At 37.5% G+C, this 26834-nt stretch overlaps 1 protein-coding gene across 1 annotated transcript in view; it reads left to right on the top strand.

The window, feature by feature from the left end:
* The first annotated feature begins 10194 nt into the window (after positions 1 to 10194).
* The window catches only part of LOC134745320 (uncharacterized), a 621323-nt gene continuing 604683 nt past the window's right edge, over positions 10195 to 26834 (top strand). Inside the window, exon 1 of the mRNA XM_063679338.1 lies at positions 10195 to 10271. Within this exon, the coding sequence (XP_063535408.1) occupies positions 10208 to 10271 (64 nt within the window). The 5' untranslated portion in view covers positions 10195 to 10207. The remainder of the gene's footprint in view (positions 10272 to 26834) is intronic.

Below are 26834 nucleotides of genomic sequence, written 5' to 3'. Positions count from 1 at the left end.
GATATGATCTGTCAGTGCCAGAATAAATGTCTCTTTTGACGCTGACAGATCATATCCATAACAAATCCAGATCAAAATAATAACCTGTTATTGCAATCAGAATACCCCTCCTGTTTGATGATTTTCTTAACTTTACCTTTCGGCTATGGATATGAGCAGTCTTCTTATTTTCCTGGCCTTTTCCCATTTTATTTAGGGTCGGGCCTCCGTAAGATACGATAAGATAAGATAATCATGCGTCCGTATCATGCGCTTCCAGGCAGCTCGGTCCTGGGTCGTCTTTGTTGACTTGGGCTTCTTTGAGGTTCTTATTTACTACGGACATTTATGTGATTGATGATTGATTGATGTATGGATATGAGCAGTATGCCCCATAATCATATCCCGGTTTGACGGGGCCAAAAATATACCAGTGCAAGTGAATAACATAATTAATTATAGACTCAAGTGTTATGGGTATCGAAATGAAGCAATTTCTATATTATAATAACAAGTGTGATTCCTCCTTGAACTAAATGTTTTTATGTATTATTAAAAACTTTTAATATATATATTAAATCACTACTACTACTGAAACTTTTTAATAATAAAGTAAAGTTTAAAATTATATTATTTATTAAATCTATATATATAAACGCAAAAGTCCTGACTGACTGACTCACTTAAATCAACGCCCAGCCCAAACCGTTGGACCTAGAGAGCTGAATTTTTCACAATAGGTAGCTTTTATGACGTTAGTATCCACTAAGAAGGGGTTTTCCAAAATTCATCCCCCAAGGTGGTGAAAAAGGGGTTGAAAGTTTGAATGGAGATCATAATTTTTTTTGAGTGCGGGACTTGAAACTTCGGATAAAGGCATATTATTAAAATACAAGAAAAGTGATTTCAGCGTTTTTAAATATTCTTCCCCTAAAAGGGTTAATCCACGCATACGAAGTCGCGGGCAACAGCTAGTCAGTTCATATTATTGTAATCACGGTTGAAATGAGTTACATGATGGTGGTCTGTTAAGGCAAAGTTAAAGGTAAATATCGATTTATAAATCAAAATATTTTATTTGCTCTCGCACTATTTAAAACTCTCTGGGATGTCTACGACCTTGGTTTTCCTGCGGATCATTTTATTTTATATTTATTTATTGCACAAAAGAAATACAAACGTACAAAAGGCGAACTTGATGCCATAAGGCAAACCAGTCAACCTTTGGGAAAAGCAGATAAGTTTTACTATTCACAACTCCTACAAATTAATATACATTGCTACATCTCCCTAAACCAACCCAAAACCCCCACTTTTGTAACTGCAACTTATTTAAACTACCAATAAATCTCAAAGCATGGTTTTAATTTAAATTCAAAAGGCAGCTTATATCGCATTAAATCAAAAGCGGAGCCAACGGGCTGAATAAGCGCAACGATTTGTAAATCTGGCCATTAGTGGAATGTATCGTGCTTGGCTCGCCTAGGCCTCTCTTGAGCCAACAGATGGTATGTGTTGGGCAGAACGGCCGATGGGGACACACTGCTACTGGCACCGACGAACTTCTGTAAACTAAAAAAACGTTTATATTCATTATTCTTAAGGGGATAGTTGCACAAAAGATCCCTATCAATCAATCAATCAAAATATTTATTTCAGGCAAAAACCCATGGATAAAAATTAAAAATTAAACTTAAAAATACATATAAATACATACAAATACATAAGACCCTATGGGTCGAAGTGCATCCACAAGGGCTCCCGAAATTATAAAATAAGAAAAATGTTTATAGTATAGCAAGATAAACTTTTCCATATTTCCATTGCAGTTGTGAGTTTATCAATTTTTCATTAATGTAATAAATTGTAGTATTGCTCGCATACGTATCTGCTTGATAAAAACTAGTTCTGCAAAGTAATTTTTTATTATTTGCTTCAACTCAAGTCATGATACCCGATTGCTTGTAACTCGGTGCGTAAGAATCCCGGCAAGATTTGAAAATAGTCCAAAGCAAATTCCTTGATATGTTGCTTACATCAGAGTCATTCATGCGCGTGCGTTGCTAGCTTTAGAAAATTATTATATGAGGCAAACAAGCAAACGAATCGCCTGATAGTAAACAATTACCGGCACCCATTTACACCTGCAACACCATTGGGGACGGCCTTTAAGAAGCTCTTTTCTTGAAGGTTTAAAGGTCGTATCAATACCGCGGGCGACAGTTCACTATACAGTTTAACAGTGCGAGACAGGAAGTTTCTGGAGACACGCATATCTCTTGAAGAGACTTGTCATAAACACTCCTTCTTTATTCCTACACGTTCTTATAATGACATCTTGTGCCTTGGGTGGGAGGTGCAGTGATAAAAGATAAAAGGTCAATAAGTAAGGGAAATGTGGCGACAATTCGAAACTTGTTGGACCAACGATGTGTAGCTAATTGTCATTATGATTGCTGTTATCATGTGACAATTGTCACAGTGGTGAAACAGCTATTTCCTTGACATCCGAAGTTGACTAGCCACGTCGCCTGTACACCACAACAAGAAGCAGAGTATAAAGAAGGGAGAGGGGGGACAATTAGGGCCGCAATTAGAGGACAGTATGTTGCAGCTTACGACCGCGACCGCAGATTCGCCAGAGAATAACAAAGCTTGCCAACTAACTATTAAGACGTTGCGAACTGCCCACAGTTTATGTGCTTGCTAATGGGTTTTGTTTTTAAGCGTCCAAGGATTATGTTTCAAGTTTAAACCGTAGGGTTTAAAGTTATGAGGGTCGAGTTGAGACGATTTTTTGATGGCCTCATGTGTTGAGGTTTAGGGTGCTGTATGTAACCAAAATGGCAACAACAAAATACTTATGTTCACAAAGTATAATGAACTATTAATTAAACTATCTTTTATTTTTTTTAAGTAGATACTTATTAAATATCCATATTCTTCTATCTTATCTGCATTGTTATACCAGAAGAGACAATTTTACATTCAGCATATAAAGGTGCCAACAGGCTATCACTTTTAGATGGATAAGACCTTATCAAAATGTAAGCATTATAATGTGATGATATCTCCATAAACCTCAAAGTTTCAGTAATAAAGCAACAATCTCGAAAGGAATTGCTTCCCCTTTACCACCACACTATGCATCTATCAATGCACTGATGCAGCCACAATAGCTTCGTACATTGCTTGTTTTACTACAACAAATATTGACGGTATGCATATTGAACGAGCAATGCATCAAAAACAACGCGTAAAAATAGTTGCTTGTCCCGCTCCTTCGTTTCATAATAGAGTTGTAACGTGCGCTTGATATATTCTTTACAAGCGCGTGTTTAAGATTGAAAATGCTGTGTTAGTTTCGGGTATAAAACTATACCTTTGGTCTGGGAGGAAATTAAAATGGATAATATTTTTTCAGACGCTCGCACCACGGTTTGTTTTTAAAGCAACGTACAAACACGCGGTCTAGGACGTTTCTGTTTATCGCTCGGCGGCCGCAGAGCACGGCGGGAGCTCGTATTTGCTTTTTTGCGAGAAAATGGCGGATGGTTTAATTGGTCTGTTTAAAGGATTTACAAGTCGAATGCGTTATGATTCGGGATTAGGTGGTTTTAGGCATGTAAGGAGGAAATCTATTTTAAACAGTCTTTTAAAAAGAGGACTTTTTCGATTCATACTTTTATTCATATCACAATATTGCTAAAATTATCAGTGGTGGTCGTGATCGAACCAGTTTCTTTAACACATTTCTCCGACTCTGCGAGTGCTTTTTAGGGTTCCGTACCCAAAGGGTAAAAACGTGACCCTATTACTAAGACTCCGCTGTCCGTCTGTTCGTCCGTCTGTCTGTCACCAGGCTGTATCTCATGAACCGTGATAGCTAGACAGTTGAAATTTTCATAGATGATGTATTTCTGTTGCCGCTATAACAAAAAATACTAAAAACAGAATAATATAAATATTTAAATGGAGCTCCCATTCAACAAACGTGATTTTTTTGCTGTTTTTTTCCGTAATGGTACGGAACCCTTCGTGCGCGAGTCCGACTCGCACTTGGCCGGTTTTTTATGACTTTCTACAGTATGAAATCACAGTTTCTTTGTAGGTCTGGTTTTTGATAGGAACTTTCGCATTGAGCTATATGTACAGAGCTATTTAAAAGTTCATTTGGATGTTTACATTGATCAGGAAATGAGTCTGTTGATTCAACCTTGATGTTTTGAGATATTTCCTTATCTAAATTGTTAATAGTTGGTTCATTACTCGCCATTTTATTTTTAATAACCCTTCTTTGGCAGTCGAGTAAAAAGGTCAAAGTTCATTATAGATATGCGAAATGTAAGGAATTGAATTACATGTCATTGTTATTATGTATTAATTTCAAGCTTGTACCCGCTGTGCCATTTTCAAACAACACAGCAATTCAAAAGTATTTCCGCATGCTTTCAAGAAACAGCTGGTAACCGATCCGCCATTTTACTTCGCTACCAACGTAACGGCATGGCGCCAAAAGTTGCCACAGACTGTATATTAGTCGCAAGGACAATTTGGTCCGCGCTTACTCCTTATGTCGGTAGCGCTGAGATGTTTGCAATGTACGTTAAAATTGCGACAAAAATATTTAAATGATTTAATGCTAAATCTAAAACTCGTACTAATTTATAATTTAAATTACGCCACGACATTTTGCAAGAAATGTATTTAAACTTTCACAATTTTTATACATTATTATGATGTTGAAGTGAATAAAAAAGATCAAGTGGGTAGTTCGAAATACCCACGCAGCAATAAGACATTGATGGCAACTCTAGCCAGTTTTCTTCGAGATCACAATGAAAATGTCGTTTTTGAAACCTCAAAGGTACTTTTAAGCTTAAAAATTACTTAATACGCGATTAAGTTCCGTTTTAGTAAATAATAATGAATTTTGCAAATTCATAAAACATTTCGATGTTGACCCAAAATAATAACCGTATCTAAACATCAAACAAGTTTATAAAATCGAGCTTCAGTTCGCTGACATTTTTTGCGTCAAAGTGGAAATCTGTGTTGCTGAAATTGACAGCTTTTAAATTGGTTCAAAATGATTCTTAGTTTAGTTAATTTAGAAGCTGTTTTTTATATGTTGATAAATGTCGTTTTCCTATTCAACAAGTCGATTTGTTATTGATATGATATGAAAATGACGCTTTGCTTCCATCTTTAATCGCAACAATATTTCCACCTACACCACTTAGATCTAAAGGGGCCCACTAACTATCAGTTCGCCGGACGATATCGGCATGTCAGTTACAACAAAAATTTGACAGTTCCGAACAACTGACAGGCCGATATCGTCCCGGTGGACTGATAGTCAGTGGGCACCTTTAGATGGTTGGCAGTCCTCAACTGTGCGTTTCTCCAGATACTTCACTTCAGCTAAACTGTGGAATGAACTGTCGCCTGTGGTATTTCCGGACCGATACGACCCTCAAAACTTCTGGAAAAGAGCGTACTCCCATATTAATAATATAATATAGGTGGCAAAGAGCAGACGAATCCTAACGCCAGAGGGGTCGTAAGTGCGTTACCGGTATTTAAGATGGGAGTACGCTCTTGAAGGCTCGAAGGCTTGAAGTTCATTCCACAGTGCAAGGTAGGAAGTGTCTGGAAATTGTGGTCAAATGCTTATTACTCAGAAGAAGTCGCGGTTAGAAGAGTACAGTAGCACCCGGCAATCCGGCACACGATTTTTTTCTGTATGCCGAATTGTTCGAACTGCCGGATTATTGATATTGCTTTATATACCTATAGAAAGTAAATTCTACATATCAAATGCAACTGCTTTTTAACCCAGCGTTCGGCTGTGTAAACTGCCGGATTATAGAGATGGTCACCTGAGTCACTAGTTGCCGGATTGCTGGGGTGTCAGATTGGCGGGGGCCGGAATACCGAGCGCCTGCTTAATATTATATCGCAGGAACATACAGACAGAGCGCGGGATGAGCATAGCTCGGTATAATCACGTTCACATCTGACGTGAGCGTAACGAGCGCAATTGCTAAGTTAAAGCGAACAAGGCCGCTATCACACCGTATGTCAATAATCCTATGTTTTCTAATTTATTTTACTGGCAACGAAACTTTCACAACAGACATTGAAAATCATCGACTGTCACCGATTTAAACAAGAAGAAAAGATTTCGCAACTATAAACGATTTTACCACAAAAATGCTGAAAAAGATTGTAAACAGGCCAATTCGAGTTTTAGTTATTGGATCTGTTTCCGATGTGATCTGCCAGTGTCAAGTGACATTTCTTTAACCAAAAACGTCACTTTTGACACTGACAGATCTGGGATCAGTATTAGGGTGCTTCAAAAACCTTTTTTTTTGACGGGGTACCCCCTTATTCTGTTTCAAGTTTTGTAATGATATCTAAGTATATTACTACAAAGGGGTGCTACACCCCAATAATTAAAATTTTAATCTTTTATGAACCCCATTTTTTTCGGATTTTTATTTGTTGTTAAGAAAGGAACCCGTTTTATTTGCATTTTTTGAGAGCGATATTTTCTCATCTATACGACATAACTGAGGTTTGAACCCACGATTTTTGTCCACTATACATATACAGAAGGTTAAAATATCAATGTGAGTAAGAAACGGGCAGCGTGTGCTGCGTTCATAACAAGTCATTTCTTAGACTTTTTGACCGGGATATAATTTACCTTTTGTATCCCAAAATCACCCGCTATCTTCAGTCACCAGTGAACATGATCCGTGAACATGACGAAATATTTTTTCAACTATAGAGCTGAGCTGAGCTGATAGTGTAGCTAATAGTGGTCACACCATCTGGTATGTTACGACTAAATTAAATATATGTAAATTTATAAAATTTCTAGGTAAATCGGAAGCATCGATTACGCGGATTAAAAGAGAAGGTTGTACCTTCTGAGGTTTTATGCAAACCAAAAAAAAAAAGAAGTTGCAATTAGACGATTTTGACATAATATATGTGTGATACGTAAGAAAATATATGAATTATATACGGCAAAAAAAGTACCGGCTATAAAAAAAAGTATAGACACCAACTAAATGGGTTCTGATTTTGATTACGGTAAATAAAAGTAGATGTAAGTCAAACGAGTTGCCAATCCACATTGTTCAGACTGTACTGAACTGTTGCCATATAAATGAGAATAATAGCGCCCTCTTGACAATGATCATATATTCCTGGTCAGCCCATCCCAGCCATCGGGAGCCCATAAATAATACAGAAAGTAATCACGGTCTATATCCCGGTTAATATAAGTCTAGTGAAACTAACCGTGAATCATTCAAAACTTTAAGCCATTTCTTTTTTCACCGACTCATCACCCCAGACACTGCGGTGTAACACGCGCCCGCTTAACCCGATGATTAAAAGTGTTTTTAATGGCGTCCGCGAGGCTTCGACGGCCCCAATTAAAATGCAAATTGAACCTATCGCGGCAAGTTCTTAGCTAGTCTCACTATTGCCCAACTTTACCTTCGCCTATGAATAAAACATGCGCCATATAATTTAAACGGGATATTGCGGGATTTTCATAATAGTTTTTTGTGGGATAAAATTGGAGTTGGGTTTGCTAGGCTAGGTAGTTAGGAAGCGATGTTTTTTTAGAAGCAGCATATTATAAAATGTGAGTTATAGTCTCTTAATGAATGTTTTTACAGTTTCAAGTATGGCTCGCGGTCGCGTCCGGGTTTCGTGTACGCATCGCCGGGGCCCCGTGCTCGTGTTACACGAAACCTGATTTGTGGCCCGTTCGGAACGGGTAATTAGGGTCCGTGTAATTAAGGTCCGTGTACCTGTGTTACCCGTGTGTCCGGATCCACGGATATTAATTACACACGGGTCCGGTCCGTTCTCGACGTATAGTGACGATCGGACGCGTTCTTTATAAGAGCGAAGAATGACAAGTTTAATATCGTAATAACATTAACAATAACAAGCAAAACAAAAAAAAACAGAATCGCGAGGACCGCGGCTCCGGAGCCGAACGCAGGTCCGTTCCCGAACGCACTACACGGGCACGGACTTCGACGGGTTCGTGTAGTTCGGACACTTAGCACCGCCGGGGCTAAGAACACGGACGCACGGGTTGGCGTGTACCACGGATACCGGGAGCCCTAGTTTAAAGACAGTATGTGTGCCATTTTCAACCAAAAGGGTACTTATTTTCGGTTGTCAATAAGGCGCTATTTCCATATAGCTTCAATTCGAAATGAACCTTATCGACGAGCGACAATGTGGTACCTTTTGATTGAAAACGTCACATATTATTATCAGACAGCTTAGTATGACTTGCGTTTTGGCGTCGTCGGGAAATTTCCAAAATTGTGAAATTTGGAAACCTTCGTTTCCAAAATTAAAGCTTTCTATGAAATTTCTGAGAACTTCAAACTTTCCGCAACATGCACATCTGGCGCGCCATACCATAATATTCAAGGGCGACTTTAAGTATGGAGACGCGCGCGAATACGCAAGTCATGCTAAGTGGTCTGTTATTTCACAATTTCTTTAAAAACCTAAGCTTATCTGCTAGCTACGGTATGCACGTTACGCCGTTATTTACCTTGCCACTTGCACCAATCACTAACCGGGGTTAACCGGTTAAACCTGGAGTTACCATGGTTACCAGTACAATTTAACACTGGGTTAACGGTTTAAGCGGTTAACCCCGGGTTAGTTGGATCGTGCAAGTCTCTACTTTTTTTCGTTTTCAATTGAGATTTTGTTAAAAAGTTTGGTTTCCAATTCTTAAAAAAAATCGTACTTAAACTGGCCAATTACAAATATTTGACTAACATTTTCTTAAAAGATTTGATAATGGAAAACATATAAAACTGCAAAAACACCAACAACCTTAATATTCGAGATACAATCCCAAACGTCGCAAACTACATTCCTTTAACTTCTTTAAGTCACACATTGACTTAAAACGAAACTAGTCTAACTGAATTAGGTCCAAAAAGCGAATGTAACATACTTCAGGTACCTACTAGAGATTCAGTCCTTGTTCGGAGCGTGAGGTAATCGTGTTTTCACTTGAAATTGAGTCTGCAAGTTTGGGCGACGCGTTATCGGATTTGTTCTGGTACGCGCCCGGAATCCTGCAAAGTTGGAATACTGTAAAATTGCGGGCCCGTATGTGCAGGTTCTTTGGGATTCTAGATTGGAAGGTATTACTTGTGTTCTGAGGTTTTGGCGTGCGGTCACACGTGTTTACACGAGCATTAAAAATTTGGGCATTTTCTATTTGTGTGTGCTAACGAATAAATTATTTCTATTCTATTCTATTCTATTCTATTCTATTCATTAGCTGTTGTAAAGAGCAGGGCTCGGAACCGGTTTTTTGCAAAAACTTCGAAATATACATTATTTTCGAACTATTTTGTACTCGAAATTTAGGACTCAGTTGTGTTTTAAGTAATGACTTCGTATTATTAGATTGCCCAATTAGAAATGAAATAATTAACAAAGAACGAAAAAGTACCGGTTTCGTTCCCATACAAAAAATACCGGTTACCGATTTCTAGTAAATTCTTTGACTTATTTATTCGTATTTTCATGTTTAAAAGTCGATTTATTTTATACAACAATTCCATACTGTTGCAATAAATGATCACCTTCCTGCTTTGATTACTAAAATGTTGTTTTTATACGATTTTCAAATCCTATATTTGTGCTTACATTTGTATGTCTTTGAACCAATGGTGTTCCGGACATTTGGGAGTTGTGCGCGGAGCCAAAGCCAACACGTAGCTCCTTTTGACACTTTAATGAGATGTAAGAGGTACACCTTGCGGATGCTGCCCTTGCCTGTGTCGTGGGACGCACGCAGAGGCAGCGCCCGCTAGGGTGTAAGGAAGGAAGATTGAGACTTGATGTAATCTAAAATGACTAGTTTATTTTAATCGTTATTGGGTAAAAGCGATGGACTAAATACTGAGCTCATTATTATTATAACCTATATTAGTTCCACTTCTATATAAAGGCTCTAAAGACGGAGAGATCGAGAGCCTCTCAATCTCCATCCGTCTGGGTTTTGGACAGTATCAGTATTTGTATAAACGTTTCAATAATATTGTACTGCTTCATGTTTACCAACTGAGCTCAATAATAATCTCACATACACATAAATTGAAAATTCACAATTTTTTCCTTAACGGATTATTATTGTTTCAGATGAGGAAAAATGGACGCGCTGACTTCTTACGGAGTCGGCCCGGCGCTTCTAATGTTAGGGGAAGGCTATTCACGTGAGTTTATAACACACACACACACACAACTACATTTTTTACCCAAAAGTAGATCTATTAAACGTATTAATAACGGGTCACTCACGTATTTTAAGTCGAAAAACGCTCGACATGTTTCACTCCGTAACGAGGAGCGTCATCAGGAGCTTGCGTCGACGGTGACGGACCGGCGCAGACTGCGGGCCGCAGCCCTCCGCGCCCGATGACTCGGCGCGGGCGCCGGTGGCGGCAGGGGGGGCGAGAAACTACCCTCGTTTACGGCATTATTGTCAAATGATGGGTTGCACACAACACTCACTACGTCATTCGCTAATGGTTCGTCCACACTGTCCACCGACGTAGTACCCAAAACAGTTTTCCAGCTCGGAGGTACTGACCAACCACAATCACGGTTAACAGAAGTAGATCATTGGTGGAGCTGTAGAAACCTTGATATTCGCGAAAAACCGTTTTACGTAAACTTTGACCTTGAATGACTCGACGCCCACACGAGATTTTTGGTGACTTATAAGGGCAACCTAATTAAGATGTACACGAAGTTTCCAGCTTATTATCCTTCATTCCGATTTTGCCCCTTTATTCGGCTTAATTTGCTTGGGCTAAAACTGGTAATCAAAAGCAGCAAACATGTTAATAAAGTACCTTTTCATTTCTCATGCTCTGAAAGAGGGTCATTGTTGTTCTAAAAGGTGTGCAGAAAATGATACGTGTCTGCACTAGAGCATTTTACGTTCGAAGTACGATTTTTTGAATTTTTTTACGATAAGCAATTGAAATTTGAATTTAAATGTATTTGTTATACAATTTCCATTCTGATATTTGACTCTCCATTCTATAAATAGAGACACTTTTGCCTAAATTGTTAACTGAAGGTAGGGTACCTAAAAATACTATAAAAAATTATACTTGGTCATGTTTTAAAAAAGACATGCATTTTACTTTCCTCGTATTCGAAATGAAAAGTAGAGTGTTTAACTCGGGTGAAAGGCATCATTTCAGCCTCGGACTATTGGCGCTCTCACTGCGTTCGAGCGCCAAAAATACCTCAGCAGAAATGACTGCCTTTCATCCCTTGGTTAACAATCTACTAATGCATGTCCATTTCCCATGCAATGCCTAATGCAGGTTATACTCGTACACCAACAAATCTAGTTTTCAAACGACTACCTAAATGTATTCCCTATGTACAATTTACATACATACTCGTAATATATTAGCACAAATTGGCTGGGGACGAACCCCTTTAACAGGTACGGTAGTGAGGGTACTAAGTCAAATAAGCTCCTCTTTATCGTAAAATCAAAATCAGAAGCGTGAGAAGCAAAGACGGTGATGTCAAAATGAATCAGGGCAAATTTATCATGAATTTAATGAATTCACGAATGTCTAAATAATCTATTGTAGTAAGTAAGAAGTAAGACAAATGTACAATCAATACAAATATACCTAAATAAATCTATCTCACCCAAGGCAGTAATTTTTCCACTTTTAAATTTGACATTTACCCACAACAACTATATGACTCGCACTTAAACTATCGTGAGACATATTTCAAAATATTTATCCACGACACGATTTAGTGCACGACGTACAACCGCCGCGGACACTCGTGCCTGAGGATGGATTCCCAAAGAATCCGAAACATGTCGCCAAAAGCGACTAAAAATAATAGTGAGTAAAAACCGTACTGATAAATATTTTGAACTATATGACTGTAAAAAAATCGTTATTGAATATCTAAAAAAGTTAACATACGTAGAAATTGAATCCATTTCGCAATAATGTAATTTAAAAGTTTAAAATAGATACCACATGTAGACACACACACACACACACACACACACACACACACACACACACACACACACACACACACACACACACACACACACACACACACACACACACACACACACACACACACACACACATGCACAGAAATTCATGGTAATATTATATAATATGTATTAAATTAAACTTAGTTTCTAATCTAAAGTACCTAATGTACCTATCTTACCTTATAATAAGTATAAGCTTAAGATTTAAGATAATTTAATTTAAGATAATTTTGGTAAACCTTGTAATTAATGGAAAAGCGGAGCCTTCTGGCACAAGTATCTTTTTACTTAAAAGAAGGTTCTTGTTTTGATTCTAGTTAAAACCTGTTGTGTACCCAATAAATCATTTTTCATTTAATTTTCATTTTTCATTTTCAAATCTATCTGTATCTTAGCGGTAAGGAGAGTGAACAATTTTTTTTGTCAATCCTCAATTAACCGGTTTTTGAATGAACAAAATGTACCTGACCTGTAATTCATATTATCAATAAAGTATGAGTAATGAGTATAGTATGAGTATTAAGTAAAATAGTAGGTATTATATAATCTAGTTCTAGTCCCAAAACTCAACTACCTTCCACTAGAAAATCAGCGTGCAACTTTTTTAAGAATCTGAGACAAGTGTTAGACTTATAGCTGTCCAAATATTGTGTGACCTACTATACTATTAAGAATACATCAATGTCCAAGCATTCAGGAATCTAAACCACCGCATTAGTGGCATAGTATACCATCGAGAACTCAGTCTATGCGCCGTTAGGCACGCTTCACACTATCGATTGAATGTTCACGCCCGACATTGCATAGTTACGGTAAATATTCGCCGACGACCGCGTGGAATAGCTGCAGGTTGATTCCAACTTTGATATCACATGATGATATGTGCCATTTTCAACCAAGAGAGTACTTATTGTCGCTTGTCAGTAAGGCGCTATTTCCATATAGCTTCAATTAGAAATCAACCTTATCGACAAGCGACAATGTGGTACCTTTTGGTTGAAACCGTCACATATGTTTTAGTGGCCGTTGTACTAAATTAAATACGGCGTTTCGTGAACCAAATATTTTTGCAGGATTGGTCCTTAGTACCCAAAGATGGATTCAAGAAGTGAGCCACCAAGATTTTTGACGTAATTTTTTTGGGACGGGCTTTCAACTTTATCTTGACATCTACACAAGGTTTCTTGTTAATCGGATCACAGACTTCATTTATACAAAAAAGATTCTCGCTTTATGCTTATGTTTATACGTTAGGTCCCATGTAGGCAATTCAACAAATTGCATGCAATTTTATAGATAGATAGCGTTTATTCGTGGCAAAAAAGAGGAAAACACGTACATAGGAAACACAACATAAATAATATAAGCCACGAAATGGTCCCGACTCAGCATGGTGCTAGCCTGGCTGGGCTAGCGCTGATCTTCCGTCGGGGCCATGAACTAGTGTAGTTTTAAGAATACTAACACAATATAAAACAAATAATAAAAGACACGTCAAGATTAATTAAACCAAACATTACTGAATTCATTGTACTCTGTAGTTGGCAATGTATCGAATACTGCATGCGATTAATTTCTAGAACCGTCTATATAGGGACTTAACCCCTCGTATGCTTAGACATGGATCCGTGCGTGGAAAAAATCAATTAAGAAGTGTAACGCTCTTATGGTAGATGTCGAAAGTGGTCCCCTAGACCCATATAGTGGGAAGAATGAATGATTTATTTGCATATGAATATTGGGTTACATATGTAGGTGTTGGGTACAATATTTTGAGTTTGTTTCACCAAGATTCTACCTATACAGGTGTACATGCACTGTATATTGGCTTGATTCGCTACTAACAGTAGTAGAATTTCGCCAAATCACAGAAAATTAATATTACTACTTAATTATAATAATTATCTTACAACATAGTTCAATTTATACCTATAAATTTATACAATGTCCAGTTATAAAGTTACGCCATTTCGAATATAAAAGTCAAAGTAATTACAAAATTAGAAAGAATGTCATACATATATAAGCTTAAGAATTAACATTAGGATTAAAATTTCTGATTAAGAAAGTCATCAATACTATAAAAACAACACTTACATAACAGTTCATAGAGTTTACGTTTGAATTCCGGAGTTGATAAATTTTTTAATGCCACAGGAATTGATGACTATGGATGAGGTCTTGGTGGCTCAGTTGGCAGAGCGCTGGAGTATCGTTCCAGAGGCCATGAGTTCAAGTCTCACCCAAGGCAGTAATTTTTTCACTTTTAAATTTATTCTAAGATTAATAGCATCTTTTCTGCTTCATCGTTTATGCGTTATAAAAATAAAGTTGCGAAATATTGCGTTTATGTATATAGTTGTGCTCTACAATATTTGTTTGTATAAAATGTAAGAAATAGAATGGTACCCTTACTTTTTTCCTTTTTGGAAGTTGAAAAATTACTTAAATTGAAACTTTCAAGTCCTGTATTTTTGTATTACTTCCATATATTATTTTAATACCTACATTATTGTGATAAATTGCTCATTTGCTATCTATGTTACTAGATTTTGTTATATAATTCAACATAATTGTGTCATCATCCCTATTCAATGAAATGAAAAACTTGCTTAGACAGTTTTCTTTTAAATTCACTGATATACGGACAAGGTTAAACTATTATTTCTTTCTACAGAAACTTAACAGAGACTCTACATCCAAACAAGCGTTTTCCACTAAAGTTAACTCGTTCCCAAACTTAAGCAGCTAGGACTAGACACTCAGCCGTTCATACAAACTTCATATAACAATGTTACATTTTAGCCAGAGATGCAGATCACTGTGTACGGCTAGATCGAGCATGTAGGTATGACAAAACTACGTTGCCTAATGAATGAATGTAATTATTTAATCCAGAAAATATTTCCATATAAGGTAATTATTTATTTATTAAAACCATAAATAACAAAATTAATTCTAAACTTACAATAAAAAGTAACCTAAAATTAACCCTTAAATGCATAATGATGTATATATGCATCGTATATTTGATGGACCGTGGCTCAATATGCAGCTATCCAAAATATTATTCCCTCAATCTATACAACATGACACATCTATTTCAATTTATTAAAAAGTTATACAAAAAATCATGCATTTAAGGGTTAAAACTACCTACAAAACTAAAACTAATAACTAAAAAAGAAAAAAAATTTAAAACGAATTACATAATAATATATGATTAAATTAAGTTAAGACGTACACAAACACAAAAAAATAATTATAACTTTAAATAAGGACCTGCGTCTCGTGTCACCCCGACCCCGATTAAACAGGCTTGTGGTAGGCCCTCCAGCGCTCGTGCAGCGGACTGGAGTCCCACTCTCACCTAAATTCACCTTTAATTGTATAAGTACATAACTTCGCAGTAAATTACTACCATTAACTCATAATTTCATAAAAAAATATTTCTTATTTTAAAAATTTATATATATGTACGGAATAAGCTTTAGTATATGTTTCATAATCAAAAAAATATATAATATCATCAAAGATAGATATAACTCCGTAATAGATGGATACAGTCTAAGGAAAAAACGTGCCTCGAAAATCAAGAAAATTTGATTCTCGTTCAGAGGGCGCTACTAGTTTTGGCCTACTGTCGTATAGATGGCGTTGACGGTTTCGTTTGTTATTTAACAATTTTAACGCATGTCAGTGAAAGAACATGGGTCAAAATCATAAAAAATAATTAATGCAAATAAAAAAAATCATTTATCTATATTTAAATACATTTTATCGTATTTATATAAATCTTCATTTTTAGTTTTAAAGTGTGTCGATAGATGGCAGTAAATTTACTGGGGTTACAAAATTTACTATGACAGTACCGCTCTAGTATAAGTTACTCTATGATATCATTAAGGCGAAGTGAGAGACGGCTAAGTTAGATAGTACGAGTAGCTATTTAAAAAAAATGTAAAAAAAAAATACGCAGGTCTATTTATTGTGATTTCAACTGACATAAGTATATTTCTTGGTAAAATTATTATTTTATTTGCTTGATGTTGATAAATAGTTTTGCCAAACCTTATTTTGGTGATGAAAGCTTGGAGAAAATGGTCGTGCTCGGAAAAGTGGGCGTAAGACCGCAGGACCCACCAACTAGATGGTCCGACCAAGTTAAGAAGGCCTCAGGCAAACTCCATCAAGGCTAGACTTTACCTACATGATTCTAGATCTAGTAGGAGGAGATCTGCCGCCAGACACGGCCGCGAGCTCTTAGACACGCAGCTGTTCCAGGCTAAGATGTCGTTTTCTCTTTTCAAGGCGCTAAAAAGCGCATAAACCTGAATAAACCGGTATGGCGGGGGGTTAAATTTGAAAGTGCATATTTACGGGTTGGTATAGGAATCGATAACATTATAAGAGAGACTCGGACGCGATAAAAGTCGTAGGTTATTTATAATTTTCTTTTTTCTTTTTATTGCAATCATAAACTATCGCCATGCATGTTCGCTTTTAGGATAGCATCTAAGTTTAGTTTTTTAAGTGCATAAATGTTTAAAATGTAAAAATGAGCGCAATCGCAGTTTGTTGGCGAGAAATATAATTATAAGAAAATTGTTGTGTACTTTGTAATAAATAAATAAATTAAAAAAAAAGAGTCATTGTTTAATAAAGCTATTTTGGGACCCAGAATATCTGGAATTGTAGATACCTCGAAGCACATGTTTCGCTTATGTCATGATTTATTTATGTTAACATTTAAGATAGCAGTTAAATAATAATTCTACTGTGGCAACATTAGTACGTTACCCCGATTAATACAGGGGTAGCTGGGAAAGTAACATTATACTGTTGGCAACACGGTAGTTTTAGCAAATGGTGGGGCACGTAGTAACGCGGACAGACTCGTTCACTTGGGTTGAGGCGGTCAAAGAGGACGCATCGCAAAGGACTGGTTAAGTCTACTTGTAAGTACCTCCATTGTTGTGTTGGTAATAATTTAGAGTAACCATGCAAGAAGCTTCACACTTAGGACCCACAGTTTTCCGGATCTAATGAATTATTGCCATCTGGAAAATGTCTCGATTATTATACTTACGGGCCAATTCGAACAATGATCTTGATATCAACTAGATATCCACTAGATATGAAACAAAAACGATAACGAGATATTTAAGAAAGTCATGTCAAATTTGACATTTTCGCGATTCCGAATGTCCTCTTGAACGATCTCTTTAAGATTTGCTTAAGATATTACTTAGACATCCAATGGATATCTAATGGATATCCCAAAACGTCACAATAATTGTAGCGTGAAATGACAATTGGTTTCTCGAATCGAACTGCAAAAGATAACTAGTTGAGAACTAAACATATCGTAATGTTCTCGTATCTAGTAATTATCACGTTGTCCGAATTGACCGGTGTGTCACTTATAGATAACAGAACTCTGAACCGACTTGTCCAAGCGGCCTGTACCAAGGAGGAGTTTTGGCCGAAGGGTGTCAAGTTCCGGCGGTTCCGCGGCCGACACCCTGACACTGCGGGGTTGCGTAATGCATCGCAACCATAATGTGATTTGTATAGAATAGAATAGAATATAATACTTTATTCGTAAACACACACAGACAATAGACATACATTAAAAGAACATGAAAATAAAGTGTCACGAAATGGCCCCATCTCAGCATGCTGCTGGCGACTTCCAGCGCTGATCTTCCGATGAGACCATCAGGTGAGAATCACGGAAGGTAACAGACAAAAAGAAAGGCAACATAAAAGAAAGAGACATAAAATATGGCGAAAAATAAAATTACACATTTGTGTGAAAATATATTTTTATAATATGTATGATAGTTTTAACCTCGTAAGGCCCAATGTGCATTACAATATACACTCTTTCAATCTAATTTGAACCTTGCACTAACTGAATTAAGTAGCATTTCTTTTGTTTCATTGTTTTCTAAAACAAACGAAAGTCACCCTTATCTTTTATACAACAAGGTTCAAATTAAAAATAGGGAAACTTTGTATGGTGGGCCTTAGGAGGTTAAGGTATTTTATGCGCCACTAGTTGCCTGAAATAAAGATTTGCAATTCATTTAATTTCATTTTATAGAACAAAGTGAGGAAGTTTTATTATAAAGGTCATATTTTCAAAGAAATTTTGCATTATTGTTAACTTTAAAGTTGGTCGTCATCATAGTTTGTCACGACTCTGTACATGGTTTAAAAGCCTCGCAATTTACCGGGATAATCGGGAAAATACAGTTTATTGAATTGAAATAATAAGATGTGTTAGAGTCAAACCAAGGAAAGTTTGCAGAAATTTTGACACCACACGCAGTGCAGGTGTAATTTTAAACGTTAAACTTTTATGAAATTATGACGTATAAATAACACCGGCACTGCGTTTGCTGTCAAAATCTCTGCAGTCTTTTCTTGGTCTAACTCTAAACACTCTAGCAATCAGACAGATTGCTTGTTTGCCACCTTTGTGTTACAAAATGGTTGTAAAATTGTTTCGTCAGTCGCTCTCCACTGTTTCTTTAAGGCGCTGAAAACTCGAGCACACTACTAAGTGCTCTTCAGGTTTGTGTATAGGAACGGATTACTTACCGTCTTGTACAATTCATTCTAGACAATTCATTTCCTTTATAAGATACCTTTTATTTATTTTTTAGCCAATAACAAATTATTTGTGGCCATTATTTTGTAAGTGGGAAGGTTTATCACCCGGTATGGCCGGTATCATACTTTACAAGTTGATACGACAGCACAAATTTGTTGTTCTAAAATTAGGTTGTATTCGGGTAATTTCATATGTCTGATAGTTCCGCAAATCACCCAAAATTCCATCATAATAATAGTCCCTTTTCGGAACTATGCGACGACGGTTTTTCCGAATTTCCCTAATACACCTAACCAACAGTGGGAAGCATTCAGGAACTTTCTAACCAACAGTGGGGATGGATGCAGCTTTCTGCACGGACGACCTTGATACACTTAAAAAAATATAACTGGAGTGCGCATTATATAGGACCAAATGGCGGGAAAGAGGGAAGCCTTTGAAGTGGGACACTTATAGGCTAGTAAAAATGGGGACACGAAGTAGATAATTCCATTGAATGCTCATCCCGTCACTTACCTCCCTTGATTTGGAGCAAGACACTAAAATTGTCTCGGCCAGTGTATAGGACTGTTGAGATTTCCGACCCGCTGTCCTTTGCCCAGCCTTTGGACACTGCCTGGAAAAAAAATGGTCCACACGACTTATATTGACCGGGATATATACCGTGATTACCTTTTGTATTACTTGTGAGCTCCCGATATTTCGACGCAGTTACATGCATCATGTTCACGGGTGACTCCGGTCAATATAAGTCTAGTGAAACTAACCGTGAATCATTCAAAACTCTAATGGTCCACACGGTTCACGAGTCGGTTAAATCCTCCAGTCGCTCACCTCTCTTGATTTAGAGTAGGACTACTAAGTGCTCTCCAGGCCAGTGTATAGGATAGTTGAGATTTACGAGCCGCCCGAGGCCCTCCCGGCCTTCACGATACGTGTGACAACTTGGAACGGATTACGGCGAGATTGGAACGGCTCGGATTGAATGACGTCTACGCGGTGCCGTATCAGGCCGAGGTCAAGAAAAAGAGCCGGTTTTCAATACCACGTTGGTGTTAACCAAGCATACGGCCCGCTTGACGGTAAGCAGTCACCGTAGCCTGCACCTCCAGCGGGCTTAGCACGGTAGCATTTTTATCGCATGTCACCATGCCTGTCACGTTCTAATAAGTATGTAAGTGCGAAAGTGACAAGTGATAAAAGTGCAACCATGCTGACACCGCAGGTGTCGCATGCGTGTAGCTGACCCATTAAAAGCCTGTATTTTTCTTTTTTGAAGAACCCCATACTGTGATCCGGTTTACTAATGAATGGGCAAATAAAATTTCCCTAAGTATCACACAGCAAACTAGGTATCATTTAAAATAAAACTATGAAAACGGATTGGGTGAGTCACCCGTTGACCACGAACGCTGTAAAGAGTTCGAAACGTCGGGATGTATTATAAATTCAATATACGCGATATAATCCGTTTTCATAGTTAAGTTGAGTAACTATCGCGGTAACCGAAGACAATATTAGGTATCATTTGCCAAAACAATTTATCGCAATTATGCAATGCACACCTCCTGAGATTGAGCAAACTCGGATTCTTCGAAAATATCTAATTTGATTGGCCTAATACCTTAGTTTAAAATTTTACGAATAACATGCCACAATTGGGCATAAGGAGTATATTTCTCATCCTATTCTGAACTATCTTTCTTTGACCATGTTTCAAAATTGACTAAATTTTGACATCCTCATACCCAATTAAGGGTATATATGGTATGGTAATGTTATGATGTACTGAAAATATTACTGCTGGCGGTTAAAAAACCTTTTTGTAATGTAATAATTGTAATGCAAACGGCATTACAAATTCTGCGGTTATTCTATATTCGCGTAATTTGTTAATTTCTCTAGTAATATTGTTGTGTTTATGGTAATTACCATTTTTAATCACGCATCGCTTGAACTATGAAACGATAAAAAATAACATAAAACGTTTTGACTCCGCATATTTACTAGGTTTAGTGAAGTTATAAAAATGGTAATTGCTTTTTATTGCCTTTGGTGCGATGTGCTGTGTACCTATTGCGATTTAACGTTAACAATAAAAAACAGACTAAAATCAATTCAAAAAAAAAAACAAAGTTAATAAGCCTCAAGGGTTCTTTCACTAGTCAATACAACAATTACAGTGACATCATACAGTCACATTAAAAACACAATTTATTATTATTACATAGCAACATTTATAAATACAACAGCCAATGCCTGGGTAAACAGTGTAATTACTATGGCGCAGCGACCCAAAATGAGTCTTGGCCTCCGTCACGAGTGTACGCCAGTCGCCTCGATCCTGTGCCATCTCCCGCCAGTTATCGGCATGGAGAGCGCTCAAGTCTACTCCAACAGCATCGCCCCAGCGATACTTGGGACGTCCGATCGGCCTCCGCCCCACCTGGCATCCCAAGTATGCCCTTTTAACGCCACGATCCTCCTCCATTCTCAAAACGTGGCCGAACCAGCGGAGATGGTGAGCTTTTGTCTCGTAAATACTACATTATAATAATGTCTTAATTAATATTCTATGTTTAAGCTCTTGTGTTAGGGTAATACTCGTATGTTACTGACATGGAAATCGTTGTCTCATTAGAAAATTCCAAATTTTTATGTGATATCGTTACCCTGCATACCATAGGCAGTATACATAGTAAGTTGATTAGTACAATATTGTCTTACACCTACTCTGCTATACTTCAATTCTCGGGATTAGTTGCTAAGCGGATCCCAAGCTAGGCAAAAGCCGGGACAACGCGAGGAAGATACATACACCTACTGCTAAATTTATAGGGATGTATTACTAATTTGTTCCCCGTTTCCTAACATTGCATTACAAATGTTTGATCACACATCTCATTCGCTGCGACGGAACGCACGATTTGCCACTCCGTGTATTGTTTTACGCACTGAAAACTGTCTGCCTTACACAGCTAAACTGTGGAATAAACTGTCGCCCGCAGTATTTCCGGACCGATACGTACCGTACCGATCTTCGAACCATCAAGAAGAGAGCCAGACTTCGGTCTTAAAGACCGCAAACGCTCTTGCAATTCCTCTGGTGTTGTAGGTGTGTATGGACGACGGTAATTACTTACCATCAGGTGGTTACATCTGCTCATTTGCCTTCTATATCCTAAAAACGAACCGGACAAATGCGAATCGGACTCGCCCACCGAGGATTCCGTACTTTTTAGTATTGGTTGTTATAGCGACAACAAAAATACATCATCTGCGAAAATTTCAACTATCTAGCTATCACAGTTCATGAGATACAGCCTGGTGACAGACAGACAGACGGACAGAGAATTCTTAGTAATATAGGGTCCCGTTTTTATTTGTTGGATACGAAACCCTAAAAACAGCATGTTGCAATAAACTCTTGAATTTTAGATTTAAACTGCACCAAAACAGAATAGCGTAAAAACCCAAAAATTACTCTCTGTAAATAAAAAACAAAAAACAATTGAAACGGCGAAACATTTAAATTAACGTGTCCCCCGAAATGGAAAGGGAATAGCGGAAAAAGCCAGTGCGGGAGCGCGAGCGTCCAAGCGGAATTCTTTATTCCCACGTTATAGGCTTTGGCGCTAATCTCTTAACTCTTGCGCTACAAAAAACGACTAGCGGTTACAGTGCGGTAAATAATGGGGAAGTATTTGAGTGGTATGGGGGGCATAAAGCACTGGCATGTTGATAAAATTCGACAGTCGAAGTAACGATGTAATTATGTAAATGAGATATAGGTAAGAAACATATATAACGTGTATAGAACCGACGAAAAAATTATATCTGAAATCATATAATATTTTACAATATGCTTTGTTTAGTGTCTGTGTGAATGTTATTTAAGTGTAGGCTTGCGCATTTTTTTTATAATTTTATTGAAGCATTAATTTTTTTATGTTCTGGATTGTGTGTTAATGACGATACTAGTTTTGCCTTATTAAGACTTATTTTTTTATCCTGGTCACGGCACCAATTGAAATCTACAATTTTATATATTAAAACTTATGAAAACAATAACCATAGCAATCTTAATGTCATGTTTTGCCAAGAATAACAGTTACTATAGCAATATCAATATAACTTTCCTTTCCAGCGAGTAATTATATTTACCGTTCGGCAGCATTCGGCGTATGGTAAGTACTACAAGTTAGCATAATGACGTAATTGTAAACGCTATCATCAACACTATTGGATGACAATTCGTATCCCTTATTGCAAAGCCATAAGGTCCATCAATGTTCAGTTAAGATGCTGTTAGTACAAGCAAAGAATTTCGTACTTACCATGTCCCAGTGACAATCAACATGAAAGTCGCTAGGGTTCTCATAATATTGTCCCTAGACATGGTACTAAATCGTAGTGAAATTAAATTCCTTTACCGTACTAGTAGGCATAATTACACTAAGTTGCAAATAGTGTGGCGTGGCGGGTGCGTTTTATTGCATCGACCGACGCGCGACTGTTGCATTCAGGACTGTATTGCCAATTTTCATTGGTAAATGAGCGTTGGTGAGTTTTACTGACCTGCAAATCACAAATCATTCTTGTAAATTCGAGTAACAGCAGATAACAAAATTTCGTAAATGTTCGTGATAGACCATAAGTATTGTTATCTAAAGGCTTATATTATATAAAAGCTAAAATTGTGATAAGAAATGAATAGATAATCAACTTAATACTCTCATAGTAACAAGCCCGGATCGTTGGATAGTTTTTGGCGATTTTGTTAAATCTGGCGTACCCAGAATCGGCAAGCAATGACAATAACAATAACTAACATAGCGGTTTCACTCACGTGTTTTTAGTCACTCGCGCGACATGTTTCGGAGAGCCTAGGTCTCCATTTTCAAGCACTAACAGTGCCTGAGTGAGTATCGGTCACGACGGATGAGCGTCACGTACAAACCCATCCACGTACACCCATCCGTCGTGACCGCTACTCACTCAGGCACTGTTAGTGCTTGAAAATGGAGACCTAGGCTCTCCGAAACATGTCGCGCGAGTGACTAAAAACACGTGAGTGAAACCGCTATGTTAGTTAAGTTAATATGTCTCACGATAGTTTAAATTCGACAATAACAATGCCAAATTACCTAATTTGTTTGAAGTTAACGCAATTTTACATACAGATGACTAGAATATCGATTTTTGATGCCGAACCTGTGGCTACTGTGAGTATACGTGTAATATTATTTATAAACCTACTCAATCTAGATGGCTCATTCTACGCTCTAGGCACAAACCCTAGCGTGTGACTGAAAAGCTAGAAACGCTAGGTTTCTCGGTACAAAGCAACGTGGGGTAATAGATGTTATCGGCGGCTGATTATAAGTCGATTGAGTCGGTGGCAGGAAGCCTCATCATTGGCGTGTGTAGTTGACACATACGGGACTTTGTTCGGTCGAACATAGATTAAGAATTGACTTCTTAGTAAAATCTGACACATTCTTGCGAGAGAGATAATATTATTAAAATAAAACATGTGAATAAAGAGAAGATGGATGACAGAAAGATAAAGAAGAGAACATGCTGCACTATGTGAATGATGATGATGATATATTACGGTACAAACGTTTCTATAAGTAAAATGGTCACGAAATGAGCTAATCTATAAGTTAAAAGACAGAAGTTGACACACTTGCAGATAAAAAAAAGCTCAACTGAAGTGGCTGGTCACATGAAATATACCAGTGCAGTGAAAAGTGGAAAAGTTAGGATGATAATTATAATATAAGAAAACATTCATTAGATTTTTACTGTAAATCTGACACTTGGCTGAGCCTGACCTGCCGAGTACTACATAGGATACACAAAAATCAAGATGCAAAAAACATTCAATTACTTATACAAAATAAATAATATTAAACATTCCTCTTCTTTATCCACTTTAGGTGGGTCTTTCCTATTTTTCTGCACCATAATTTACAGTTTTGTTTAAAGTTATGGGCTCACAAAGATTATCTTCCTTCCAGATTCAAATTCAGTAAAAACTTGTCATACTAGTACACTGGTCTCTTTACCACCTACTTCTTAGTCCTAAAATCGTAGTTTTACATATTAATTTATTTATCCTCCTAAGTCCTGCGGTACCAAATTTTGTACATAATAAAAGTCACCCTTCAGTCCCAGCATTATGTAAAGTACTATATTAATAAACACCGATAGTACATATTTCGGTACATAATGTTTAGATGCACCCCGCTTTCAAATTTGAATGCTCGCGCGAAATATTCTGACAGTCCATAGAGTTGTAAATAGATTCAGTACTGACAGCAAATATTTATTATATGCAAAAAAATGAACAAGAGGCCTCTAGGACTATGACGTTTAAAAAAAGCTGGGACTTAGGAGGTTAAATTATAACAAATCAGTTTGCAAATTTCTCGTCCCGTGTTTTGCACCGGGCACGCTCTGTAGCGAACTATCTGAGATCGAGCACTCGATCCGCGCGAATGATTACTACTAGTCATGATTCACGACTCACTTCCGAACTGGAATACTGTAATGTTGGTTCTTTGAGCTAGTTCCGTTTTCGTTGAGCTGTGCATCTTCAACACATTCACTGCCGGCAACGCATAATGCGTTTTCGTTACTTTCACCCAGTGCCTTGAACGCGTATTTAACCTAAGTCCCAGCTTTTTTTAAACGTCATAGTCCTAGAGGCCTCTTGTTCATTTTTTTGCACAATAAATATTTGCTGTCAGTACTGAATCTATTTACAACTCTATGGACTGTCAGAATATTTCGCGCGAGCATTCAAATTTAAAAGCGGGGGGCATCCACATTTTGTACCGAAATATGTACTATCGGTGTTTTTTACTATAGTAGTTTACTTAATGCTAGGACTGAATTGTGACTTTTATTATGTACAATATTTGGTACCGCAGGACTTAGGTTAAAATCATGGGTTATGCATAAATCATTAAAAAATGTCAATTTTGCTTTGTGTTACTCGTGGTTAATTAAATCCTATAAAAGTTGTACTTAAATAACTCAGTAAAGGACTCGATTCGGGACTTAGAAGACTCGGAAGTTTTAAGAACTATATATATAGTCCTCCTCATCGTTTTCGATGACGGCGACCCCAAATAAACATTATGGACGTTGTCTAGCGTGAGCCCTAATGTCTGGCCGAACTTGTCACAACTAACACTACTTGTAAGAACTAACACTAGTATGACCGACGTATTCATCTCCAGCACCGGTATCATGGTCACGTTTTTGTCACTTGTCATATCATGCGTCACTTTCGCACTTACGTACCTGTTAGAGCGTGACAGGTATGGTGACAAATGATAGACAGCCGGCCATCTTAGCCCCGCAGGTGATAGTTAGACATAAAATTGGTGTGTTATAAGACTATTAAGTATTTTAGTATTGTAAACTTCAGGTAACTATTTTAAAAATTATCCTATTTCAGATGTTTACATACAACTAAAACTCCAAATCCAAACTGACGACCGGTCTGGCCTAGTGGGTAGTGACCCTGCCTGTGAAGCTGATGGTCCTGGTTTCGAATACCGGTAAGGGCATTTATTTGTGTGATGAGCACAGATATTTGTTCCTGAGTCATATATATTATACTATTATCTGAGTACCCACAACACTAGCCTCCTTGGAGTTACCGTGGGGCTTAGTCAATTTGTGTAAAAATGTCCTATAATATTTATTTATTTTATAATTACCACATTTCGCATAGTACAGTCGCCATCAGATATATCGGAGCGGCCAAGGCGCTCGCAAATATCTGAACACGCCTCTATTGTTAAAGCGTTAGAGTGCGTGTTCAGATATTTTTGAGCACCTCGGCCGCTCCGATATATCTGATGGCGACTGTAGGTACCTAACTTGCCTAATGGCAGTGCCTATTAAAGTTCGCTATTTGTATATTAGTTTGTAAAGTTCCCTAGGTATAGTTGTAACAGATAGAAAGCTATAAAACGCAGCCGGCCGAACTGTTTGCAACTTCCTCTGTATGAATTAGTTCTGTTAGTGTTGGTCTATCGGTAAGGTGAAAGACATTCAAACAGGTCGCAGGTTCGAGTCCCG

Source organism: Cydia strobilella, chromosome 1, assembly GCF_947568885.1.
Source record: "Cydia strobilella chromosome 1, ilCydStro3.1, whole genome shotgun sequence".
NCBI lineage: Eukaryota > Metazoa > Arthropoda > Insecta > Lepidoptera > Tortricidae > Cydia > Cydia strobilella.
The sequence above is the reverse complement of the archived record's forward strand: the minus strand, read 5'-3'. Positions and strand labels throughout refer to the sequence as shown.